The sequence below is a fragment of the Callorhinchus milii genome, unplaced genomic scaffold (genome assembly GCF_018977255.1).
Source record: "Callorhinchus milii isolate IMCB2004 unplaced genomic scaffold, IMCB_Cmil_1.0 Scaffold1, whole genome shotgun sequence".
Taxonomy (NCBI): Eukaryota; Metazoa; Chordata; class Chondrichthyes; order Chimaeriformes; family Callorhinchidae; genus Callorhinchus; species Callorhinchus milii.
Genome location: NW_024704742.1, coordinates 42,018,731 through 42,031,420, shown reverse-complemented (window position 1 = coordinate 42,031,420; position 12,690 = coordinate 42,018,731). Strand labels below are relative to the sequence as shown.

The 12,690-nt window shown below is 40.4% G+C and overlaps 1 protein-coding gene across 3 annotated transcripts in view; it reads right to left on the bottom strand.

Moving 5' to 3' along the window:
- slit2 (slit homolog 2 (Drosophila)) overlaps positions 1–12,690 on the bottom strand; it is a 283,375-nt gene that overhangs the window by 266,659 nt on the left and 4,026 nt on the right. For all 3 annotated transcript variants that reach the window (XM_042340949.1, XM_042340952.1, XM_042340959.1), the window contains exons 3-4: positions 11,455–11,526; positions 918–989 (exon numbers count right to left, since the gene is read on the bottom strand). In XM_042340949.1, the coding sequence (XP_042196883.1) occupies positions 918–989; positions 11,455–11,526 (144 nt within the window). The remainder of the gene's footprint in view (positions 1–917; positions 990–11,454; positions 11,527–12,690) is intronic.

Genomic DNA, 12,690 nt, shown 5'->3' with positions numbered 1-12,690 from the left:
ACAAGGAAACATGTCTTTCTCCCCTCCCAAGCAAAAGCAGAAATAGTATTTGGAGCAATGTAAAAATTATCTACTTTTTTCAATTTCACTCTGAGTGACAGTACAGACGATGAGTAGTTACATCTGGAAGACTGAAAGCCAGTGTGTGCCCAATCCATCTCCAGTTACCAAGAGGTCAGTCACTTCAAGCACTTCCCTTATTTTAATATTAAATATCACGCTCGAAGAATTGTCACCTATGTGTGGCTCAAGTCATAAATACATGAATCTGGAAATATTTACTGCTCATCAATCATTCATTTCAACAGGTTTCAAATCTCAACTTTGTTTTAAAAAAACTGCATTATTTGGTAATTTTTAATAAAAGACAAAATATGATAATTAATTAACCATAGATTAGTTATGACCAACTAGTAGTTTGTGCAACGACTTCCCAATATGCATGAAAATCCTGAATAAACAGTTTGAAACCAAACCAAGCAGAGCCACCTTCCCGCTCCTTTCATCGGCTTAAGAAAGAAACGCTTTGCTTCTTATCATCGGATTGTATCTGGCTGATTCAAAGTGCCCAAGGCTATCTGAGAACTTGAGCTTTGACTTTGATTTATGATTTGAAAGAAAACACAACGCAAATTACAACTGTATCCTACAAGTTCGAGAAAAAAAGGATAGCTGTAAGGGCTTTTGAAAAATTGCAGCAATTAGGTGAAAATAAATACCCTCTCTAGACAGCAGAATAACAAAACTCTCTAATTATATGGTTATTTGCAACTGTTGGCTGGATTGAAGAGCAAAAGTATCAAGAGTCAAGCTGTGCTGATGTGGTGCAATCGGTTTGGGAGTGTCCGCTCAATCATTGCAAACAGCCAAGTGGTTTCTCATATCAGAGTGGTTTAAAAAAAGACAGGACTACTCACAGTCTGTAGAGTTTTGGGGTTCCCAGGAAAAGCAGCTCTGGCAAGACCTGTAGGTTATTCCTGTTCAGGCGACTGTAGAAGAGAGGGAAAGCAGTAATAAATATGATGCTGCACAAAATGTAAAAAGATACCGTCCCTTAAAAGATCTTGCTGAGTAGTCAGAGAAAAGCCAGGCAATCCACTACCCTGTTTTTATATAATAAAAGTATTGTGCCGATGTTTAATATTCTTCAGATGGGGCCTGTCAAATGTTTGCTTCACGTGTTTATTAGGGGTATCGGCTCTGATGGATACAGGTGTTACACATGTATCCAATGAAAAACGTGTTACTTATTTGGCCGGGGTATGATAACAGTTTGCCAATTCCACAAGGTGGTCCTGCAAAGTTTACCCAAGACATTACAGAACGTAAAGAGTGTTCCCTATAGATATACAGCTCAAGTCAGCAACACAGGAAAGCCACCAGGAAGTGCTGAGATGTGGAGTAATGAGAAAGTCAAGCCTGAGCAACTATTTTGCTCGTTGCCTCTCGTGAATTGCACTTTATTGTTTTTTACCGACTATAACTTTTACATATTTATGGCAAGTTGAATAATTACACAACCATTTCACTTACTCGCCAGTTTAAAAATAATTGTTAGAAGAGAGAAAAAAAAGTTCAGTCCCTGGAGCTTCTTCCCCCCCACTCATCCAATTTAAACAATTTAAACAGATTTGTGGGTTTTTAACTCAATACATCCATCTGCCAAAATTATTAATATTTTTTAAAAAATCAGTGCACCTGGCTTTTAAATTAAAAAGGTTTTAAAGTTAAAGACGTCTCTCACGGGTTGGTCAAGCCGTTTGTAAAGATCTTCTGCCCACCCTAGCAAACCTCCACAGCATGACTGACCCTGTTGCTTAGGGAGCCTCGGCACAAACTACATTGGCTCTGTGAACACCAGTGCTCTGAATTTACAGAACTTTATGACACTCACAAAAACATTCACAAAATAATTTTCGAGTTAAAAAGGGAGTGGGGGGGATCTTTTCTTTTGCAAAGGGGAATCAGTGTACAAAGCATGTCCGTTCAGACCAAGGTTTAAGAGCTGTGGGGCCCTGCAGCTTGGTACTTCAGACTAGATGACAGCTACTGGTTTTGTGAAATACAGTCCACGCATTGTGGGCAGATAATAATAAAAGAGGAGGAGGGGGGTGGAAAGCAACAGAGTTTGCCTTTAACATTTTGAAACATCCGTTAGAACTGGGCTTCTCATTTCAGGAGAAAGTGGAAGGGCCGGCATCCAGCAAACACTGTCACAAAGGACCTGTGCAAAACAGATGTGGGAAAAACAAACAGCAGCCTGCCATCTGAATTGGTAAAAAGGTCTGCTCAGTGCAAATAGGCTCCATTCCTCACTTCAACATCAATAGCCATAAAAAGGTCACGTAAAACCCAACCTTGAGAAAGAGGAAAGATATTGAGAACTTCGCAATAGTAACGTTTTCTTTCCAAGCAGGAAGAAGCCATGTTAGCAATAAAAAAAAGGAAACTTTTCACCATAACATTTAAAATATATAGACAATTAAAAAGCTAAAAACTGATCATGCTCAGGGAAGCACTGCTTATTATTAGACCATCTAGTATTATTAAACCTTCTCTAATGCAAAGTTGTTAGGAACTAGAAGGAACATGGTGGAGCAGGACAGTTATTCAACAATATTTCAATTGATGAAATTTTATTCCCATCCCAATGGGGATGCAGTACACAAATCAGTGGCAGTTTTTTTTTTTAAAAAGACACTTCAAGAAAAAAAAGTTTACTTATTCCGAATTCTTTTTCCTCCCCTCTTTGGTATCCAAAAGTGCTCTGCCACATTATCTTAACAAACTGCGCAAGTTGTTGCTGTTCAAGTTCGTGTGGAAACAATGCAACTACATCAGCAACCCACCTACACATAATTCAATATCAAGTTCTTTAACAGAACGCCAACAAATAATTCTGAATTATTTCACTGATATCAAGTATACAGGATGTCCAAGGAAATCAATGTTATAGGCATGTAGAATAACTACCATGGAAGTTTGTGGGTTGAAGCCCAAATCAGATCTTAAGATCACTGTCTCAGCACTTCATTGCCATGCTAAAGGAGTACTGTCAGATGTGCCATCCTTCAAATGAAATGTTAATCCAAGATACAGCTGCCTGTTCAAGAGGATGTAAAAGATGTTACAAAACTGCTTGAAAAGAGAAAGTTGTTTCTCCCAGCGTCTTGGCCGACAAATCCTCCAGATAAATTGGTCATTCACTGCATAGCTGTTTGTGGGACATTGATGTGTGCACATTGGCTGCCACATTTATTCACCATAGTTGACAGCAAATCCCTTTAAAGCGTTTTGAGAGATTTTGACATTAGACACTCTTCTAAATCCAAAGATTATTACTATTATTAACTGACAAAATGAACCATGTGCAAACAAGCATCTGCAGGATGAGCTGAAAGCAAAAACCAGTGACTCACTAAGCAACACTATTTTTTGGCAATGCTGTCTGACACATAAAGCACTGTCACTGAAAATGGGGCATCATTCTTTATGAAGTTCCCGCTTTTGGCTTTCAAAAATGTATTGCATACTGATGTCTCTAGAGGCAAGATAAGACTGAAGACTCAGTGAGGCAGGTGACAGTAACCATTTCTACTTTACCTCCTGTACCATAACACCTGTGCAGCAGCCACGGTCACACTAACCAACTACACCTTTCCCATTTCTGATGTAAGACCCACGTATCTCTACGGTGATCGCCTACACAGTAGCTATCTCTACAGTGATCACCTACACAGTAGTCATCTCTACAGTGATCACCTACACAGTAGTCATCTCTACAGTGATCACTTACACAGTAGTCATCTCTACAGTGATCACCTACACAGTAGTCATCTCTACAGTGATCACCTACACAGTAGTCATCTCTACAGTGATCACCTACACAGTAGTCATCTCTACAGTGATCACCTACACAGTAGTCGTCTCTACAGTGATCACCTACACAGTAGCCGTCTCTACAGTGATCACCTACACAGTAGCCGTCTCTACAGTGATCACCTACACAGTAGTCATCTCTGCAGTGATGACCTACACAGTAGCCATCTCTACAGTGATCACCTACACAGTAGCCATCTCTACGGTGATCACCTACACAATAACCACATCTTCAGTTTGAAGTACTGCCTCTGAAGTCATGAGGGTGGATTGAGTTTAGCAATCATTCCCCTCACAGTTCAATAAGCCACTGATATTCAGTGGGGTGCAGCAGGCAGAAATCTAGTTATAAAAGAGGAACAAAAAGATCACTAGAGTTAGAGCTCTACTGCCTAAGCTCACACGTACAAAATTGTGAATTTGAGAAAGGTTGACAGTGACACTATTCAACACATTCAGGAGATGGGGAGAAAACTTTTGGGGACAAACTTTATTTTAGATACAGCTGAAAGTTCTGTGCAACATTAGGAGGACCAGCAGCTTTCCATTGGGTGTTGTGCAGTATTCAGAACTAATTTTGTATCCACATTGAAGGGGGAAACAACCCTATTCTTGCCTGTCATACATTCTTTGCATTCTTATTAGGAAACTAAATGCTACTAACCCCATTACCTCAAAGGCAGCTTACGCACGAATGTCAGGTGGAAATATCACTTACAACTCTGTCTCAAGCAGACTATATAAGCCTATTGTACTGTCTTTGTTAATTGGATCCAATTATAGACATAGAGCTCTCCTTTTCCCACCAACAAATGAGTTTCTAAGAGCTTCTCACTGCAACACATCCGCATCAACCTTTCTGAAAGTCTAACGATTTTTAATAAAAGGTAAGATTGACAAGCAATGAATGGCTTCTGTAAAATAAGAGACAGAAAAAGACATTTTTGAAATGTAGAATTGTCCCAAAAGATCAAATATTCATTCTTTTATTGCAATTGGTGCATCTGCAGCACCCACAACATCTCTCCTTAAAATAATGCAGTCAGCTGTCCGGTCAGCAGAGACCTACATTTTTCATTAATTGCTGATGAATGTGTCATTTTCCTTCAGTTCTTCCCCCCCCAATTCAACAACTTACATTGACGGCTCCCTTCAATGCAGAATGAACACCGCATTATGAGTTCTTGTTGCTGGTTCAACTAAATGTTTCATCTCAGTGCAATGGAACTAATAAAACAGGATAACCATGTACTTTTCCAGTTAGAATCGTAGTTCCTGTTAGGGGTTTAACATGCAGACTGGACTACACCTCCAAGTCTGCAATGGATTAATGCAGCCCTACCTGACTTTGCTAGGTATAAGTCTTTAAAATCAGCTCTGTACAGGATGCACTTACACCCATTACCAATCTACTCTTCCTTTGGAGCCAGTTCAATCCCATAATAATAGTAATCCTTGCATTTGATATAGCACCTTAACATGCCTTCGAGATGTCTCAAAGAGCTTCACAGAATATACTGTAAAGTGAATTGACTGTACATTTTGTGGGCAAAACTCCGTAGCCAATTGCGCACAGCAGTGTCCCAAGCAGTGTGACAAACAGTCGTGGATCGAGAGACCAAATTATTATTAGATTTTTAAAAAATTTGAAGGGATTATTACCCCCAGAAAAACAATCTGCCAATTGACTAACAACTGGGTTCCTACTTACTGTTAGGTAAACAGAGGTGCGTGGAGTAAAGAAACTTGCCTAAACTTTCGCCCTGCTGGGAATCGAACCCAGGTATTCTCACTTGCGAGACAAATGCACTAATCAATACGCTACAGGACTCCCCATGGTGAGGGGGTGACTCTGCTTGATTCCTCCTCTTCCATTTCTTTTGTTGTCTTCTGCCCAGTTCATTCAACGCCTTAGAATTTTAGCTTGATTGCTTCCACTGCCTTATTTTACTCACAACTCTACACAGATTGTCAGAAAAACAGAGATTAGCTCTCATTGATGTTCAGTTACAATGAAACATGCCAGCACTGACTTCTATTCCCCACTTAAGTCCTCTTGTCACATGCGCATTGAGGTTTGGCATCTATATTGTCAGTTTGACTCAACCGATAGCACTCTGGTCTCTGAAGATTGTGTGTGTTCAAGTCACACGTCGGCACTTTGAGCTCGTAGTCTAGGCTAACAGCCCAATGCAACAACAACAACAAACTACATTTGTATAGTGCTGTGCTGGGGGTTCACTACATTGTCAAACGTGGAGTCTTTTGAATGAGGCTGAGGTCTCATCTGCTTGCTCAGGTGGATGGTAACACATGACACTATTCAAAAGGAGAAGGCAGTTTCTCCCGGCATACTGGCCAACAATCCCGCAGATAAAAAAAATTGGTTATACACTTTGTGGCTGCTTGAGAGACGCTACTGTGCTCATGCTAGTTGTCCCTGAAAATACATAGTCATTGCACTTCACAAAAATCCCTGGTAAAACTTTTGAGATGTTTCAGTATTATAAGGTGCTATATCAAATGCAAGGATTATTATCATAATGAACAGTATCTATCTCTACTCTGGTATGTTATGCAATTTTCAACCACAGACGCCAAAGCCACATTACAGGTGGAGTCCTGTAGCTCAGTGGTTAGAGCACTCGCTTTGCAAGTGAGAGACCTGAGTTCAATTCCAGGCAGAGGGCGAAACCTTGGGCAAGTTTCCTTACTCCACACGCCTAATAATAATCCCTCCAAAACTAAAAACAATAATAAATTGGTCATTTTCAATCTACGACTGTTTGTGGGACATTGCTGTGCGCAATTGGCTGCCGCGTTCGCCCACAAATATACAGTCAATTCACTTTACAGTGTGTTCTGTGAAGCGCTTTGGGACGTCCTCCCGACGTGAAAAGCGCTATATCAAATGCAAGGATTATTATTATTATTTCCATTATGGAATTGTTTGCAGGGAGCAGTACCACAGCATTCACCTGCCTGATGTGAGCTACTGGCAAGCAAATAGCAAGCAAATTACAAAAGGATTGGATTCTATTCTTTTCATTGAAGGTGCCCTATTTGTCACTTTCCATTAGCTGTCTGCATTCAACAAGGTCTTGTTTAATCTTCTCATCAGCATTTGTTGTGGTTTCAGGCAATGGCTTGGAAAAAAAATTGGATTTTTTCACTGCCATTGACTGTCTGACACTTCTGAACTACAAAAAGAAAGTAATTAAAGGGCTGAAAGAAAGTAGTTCAAGGTCTATTATGACCAGAAACAAGCAGAACATGCAGCAGATTAGCAGGCAGACACTGCCGAATGCTTTTGAATTTGACGCCAGGTCAAATTAATTCCTGCTTTTCCAGGACATGTACTGTGTTGTTATTTATTTCTATCCTCCCTACTTTTTTTTCCTCGTTATGGTCCCTATTGCAGCCTTTCTGCTCCAGGCCTCCTCCTTCACCACGATTGATTCCTTCACGCCTGCTGTCAAGGCTCCATCACGATTAGCTTGCAGGAGACTAACTACTGTGAAGGGAAGACTGAGCTGGCCAGTTTGTTCCAGGCTTCCTGCTCGAACGTACACCCAGCTGCTGTGTAACGCAAGCAGCTCAACTATGAACTGGCAAAGTGAGATGGTCAAAACTGGATTCAAGCTCTCAGGTCCATTTGCTTAAATTTCAACTCACTACCCCTGGAGTTCCCGGGCTGCACGTCCTCAGTATTTTTGTTCGAAGTTAAAGAATAGACAATTGCACCAGCTCACTGAGCCACAATAAAGCCTCAGGGGAGAAGCTGCTCCCCAAAGCCCAAGAGAGCTTCCTCTCGCCTACTATTTCTATCAATCTGAGCAATTATTACCCCCCCCACCCCCCTTATACAGTCTCAATTTTAATTAGTCAGGCTTCTCGCTCCTGATCACTATCTAGTGACCCCCAGCTGGAAAGTAAGGGGTTATGGATGTGGGATGGGGACAGAATCACGCTCGGCTGTGATGCCTCCCGCAGTCAAATAACCTGCCGACACTCACTGTCTAGACTAACATATGAAGAATGGCCACTTGGGCCAGTAACCAGAAGGGGGCCGGTGCCGAGAGAACCACAGAACCAGGGAAGAAAAGGAAGGATGTTAAATTGGAGGGTGGCTGAAAGTGAGAAAGCAAGATTATAGAGAATGAAAATGAATAGACAGACTGATTTTTTTTTCCTAAGCTTGTACATTTCTGTGTATAAACAAAGACTTCATATTCCTGCCCTCATTTTATAAGAAGAATCCTGACATTTGATGTAGGACATAGAACAACAATAACAACAACAACAAAATTACATTTATAAAGCGCCTTTCACGTCAGGAGGCAGTCACAAGGCGCTGAACATTGAAATGCCTCAAAACACTTCAGAGTTTTCTGCAAAGTGTAGTGATTACCGATTTGTAAGCAAACACGACAGTCAATTTGCTCACAGCAATGTCCCATAGACAACCATGAAGTGAACGACCAATTTTATCTGGAGGATTGTTGGCAGGATACTGAGAGAAACTCTCTTCTCTTTGTGAATAATGCCATGAGATTATTATTATTCACCTGAACAGGCAGACAGCACCTCAATTTGACACCTCATCCAAAGGTGGTACCTCTGCAAAGCAAGAAGCTCTCCTAGCACTACAGTACAGTGACTGCTATGATCTCCATACCCTAAGGGGAAACCCAGCAACAATTTTGTTGACCGACTTTCCTTTCTCCATAGATGCTGCCTGACCTGTTGAGTGTTCCCAGTGATTTCTGTTTTTGTTTCAGATTTATTCTTGTCCTAACCCAATTAGCGCACATATACAGCTTCCAGCAGGAGTCTCTGGCTAGAACAAGAACTCTGGTTCTAAGTTCCCATGGCCTCTGTGTTCTGTAAGAAAATTAGCTGCCATGTTCGCCTACAATTAGTCACCTTTCCAGCGGAGTTGAAGTTAACTGTAAAGTCTTAACTGTTGCCTCAGCTGAAATCAGCTAACACAGAAGAGGATTTGAATCTGAAACCTTCCAGTTTGTAGGGTATGATGTCTATCTACTTCTGGACTGCACCAGAAGCCTAAAATGTCTCATGGTTTAGCCTTAAAACCACTGCTTTGAAATGTAAGAGTTTGTATAATTCCTAATTGAGTCTTGATTTAGATGATGGTTTTCCTGCAATTCTTAAAGCGAACTCTTGGAAAACTTGCTTCCAAATAAAAATTTCCCAAATTCTGCACAATTTAAAGTTTCAGGATTATAATTTGAACACTACGACAGTGAGAGGTTTCAGGCCTTAGGTTTTGAATCATTACCAGTATAATACATAAAACAAACAAATTCATCTCACATTCTCTTTTCCTAAGCCAATCCTGCAGAAAAAAAATCAACCAGGGCTTTGGACTAGGCTTGTGCAAAAGCACGTAGCAAATAAACTAAGCCTATTTGAGCCAACCGCAAGAAGAAGGTGAGTTGCATTGTTTTGAGTTTCCTTCATTGAGGGATAGCATCAATTCTGCTGTACATTGTGCCTCCCCTAAACCACAGCGGGAGCCAAGGGACTTATTGTGTAAGAGAATCATGCGAACATGTCTTAAGTCGAAAATGAGCTGCAACAGCACTGTAATCTGAGAACATGCTACAACAACAACAACTTGTATTTATACAAGCACCCTTCACATGGAATAACATCTCGCAGCACTTGGCAGGGATGGATATTGTAACACGTCAGAATCAAAATGGGATAAATTCCATGAATTCCCAAAGAATCCATAGTTTAATTCTTTATTGAACATAGAAGAAGAATATGTAGGAAATTCATGACAGGTTGATACAAATTTTAGGAGACCATTCCTCTAGTTCCAAGGCCACTTAGAGAATGAATTGGTTGTCGGATAACAATGTCTTATCTCATCGGGCTGATCTGACAGCCGCTAACAAAGGGAATTTCCACAGCTTATTCTCAACAAAAATAAAATATTTGCTCTGCAACCGACAGCTGTGGCTGCCCAGAGGGGCTGTACAGTAAATCATGTTCCACGGCTAAAGGTGAACTCAATCCCCCACACACATCAGTCAGGCCTCGAGTGTTGTAGATCGCTTTCAGCAGCTGAGGCAACTATAGTGGAGCAAGCTGAAGAATGGACAAGCCACCATAAAAAAAATTGTCGTAACTGCATTCTGCACTAATATCTCAGCACATCTGAATGCGATGAAAGCCTTCTGGGTTTAGGAGAGACGGTTTGTGTACACTTCCCCGAAATGCTAAGGAAAGTTTCCTCACAGTATTGTTGCCAGAAGCGTCCATGCATCAAATCAAATCTGCATTGCGTTTGTTCCTGTCAAAACTCTGGCTCAAACTCGAGCTGAAATATTTGAACAACAAGTCGTTTCAGCTTCCGTGCCATGCAGTGTTAAAAGGAAGACTAAGCTCAGCAAAAGCCATCTTAGAAAATTAAACCTCACGACCACCTGCTGCAGCCTGCCCCAGCAATCACCCAATTTGTAGCAGGGAAATAAAATGAGTTCTTAGTTTTAAGGCTTTATTATGTGCTGTGCAGCAGTCCTGTCAATCGCACCTTAATTAAATATTCTTTAGTAAGTGTGGAACAATGCTCGTGTCTAAGAAATCACCGAGAAAGCAACAAGATAACCACTTGCTTTACAGAGCAAGATTCAAAGCATTTCACCTTTTTGTTCTACAACTTGTCTGTCACAAATAACAGACATCGTTTGCAGAGGAAACCAGTTAAAATATTTTATTGAGTTCGTACAGTTTGCTTTTGTACTTCACTTACATTGCATCGATGTAGACTTTCCAAAGAGCAAAGGCAGTTCCTAAATAAGGCTAATATTGGTGAGCAATCACATGCTTTTAGGTAATCAGCAAAAGCAAGACATTGGATATGCATCATGTAACCTGGATTGAATGGCGTTTTTCACTGGTAGAGGCTATTTAGACATTTTAAAAACTGCAGTTTCAAATAAGCAGGCAGCGCAAATCCAGAAGCCTCTTACACCAAGATTCTTTACACTAGTTATACAATACAGAGGCATAGAAAGAGAACTCTAACCTTTACGTTGCTGCAAAATAACCAGCAGCACTGGCAATAATAAAGCACAACCAGCTGATGTTTCACATCATACTGCAAATTCAGAAATGTTCTCTAGATTTCACTTCTAAATGTTAAGCACTACAAATATACCCAGAGCCAAACTGTGTACACATGTCCTTACAAACAGTTTTGAACATTTCAGCAGAAAAATCAAAACTCAATGACTGACTGTACAACTAGCTCAAACTAACATTTTACTAAGGATCTGCAAATACATTTTTTAAAACCCTGAAGATATGCTTCACATTTATCTATCAAGCCGTGTTGCAGATCGAACGGTTTTCAGATCAGATGTTTTTCTCAAGCAACAAACTGAAAATGGACAGAGGAAAAGACCCTTTGACTTGGGAGATTATCCAGTGAAAGATTTTTTTTCCCCCTATCTGTATTTTATCCATTCCCAACCTAGACAGTTTAGAAATTTTGGTTTACTGGACATTGCCGTGCCCAGTTATGTTATTGACAAAACTTACAGTCTCTCCAGCTCCTTCAGATCCTGAAAAGCTCCTCTCTCAATAGTGGTGATTTGGTTCTCCATGAGCTGCCTGTGAAGCAGATGACAAGGAGTGAAGCAATGGCATCTTAATACAATCAACAATCAGGCAGCCATTAACACCTCAAATTACTGCATTTCAAACATAACCCAGACCAAGGGGGCCGGCCTGCCTTTATTCACAGCACATTTTATCCTAGTGTTTCCCAGAGATTTCACAGCCAATTTGCTCTGCCTGTGTACTGACACCTTAAAACCTAACACCATAGGGGAGGGGAGGGGTGGGTAGGGAAGAGAGTATAAAATAAAAGCAGAAATGTGTAAAATCTAAAAGGAATGTTGGGTCCTGTGTTTAAACTCGGTTTCTAGCCCACCAGGAGAGGCAGGTGTTGGGCAGTTAGGAGGTGAATAAAATGAATATTAATACCAGAGGATTTTATGTGCTAGTGGCAGAAAGGCAAAAGGCCAATGAATTGAGATTTGCTGTTTGAATAAGCATATTTGTTGCTACAGAATGGCAACTCCACTAGTATGTGCGTAAATAGACAAATAAAGAATATGAACAACAACAAAATGACGTTTGTATAGCACCTTTCACATCGGGAGGATGTCCCAAGGCGCTGAGAATACTGGAAACTGACAACAGGTGAAAGGCTAAAGTTGGATATGACCAGTGTCAGAATTTAAACGGGGGGCAGGGGACAGGCTTTAAACAAGCAAGAGGATAGGAAGTAAAGAGACGTTAATTAAAAAAAAAGTCTAAACCAGAAGGCAGTTTGATGCACTTCCTATAAGTTGCTTTACCACCAGTTTCATTATTATAACCCAAAACAATCTTTCTCTTCTTGATGCTGATATCACCTGTTTTGCATTTCCATTATTTATTTATTTTATTTCACGAAGATGTAATCTATTGCACTATATTCAATTGTAACCAGAACTATGTTTGAATGTTTTTGGGGAAAATTAACAAGAATGAAACATACTTTGCAAAGTTTTTTTTCCCCCCCAAAAAAGGATAATTTACATAATCACATATATTTATCCCCACAAAGCGATAATGTCATGATTTTTCTGCAGTCTCCCTTGAGATGTTCTGCAAATGAGGCTACTCAGATCAGGTTGTACAGTTCTGCCCTGTACAAATTCTCTGATGAATCCTACAGTTCGTTCACTGCTAACAAGTGAAGCAAAATGCAATGAGTGACTTAACATA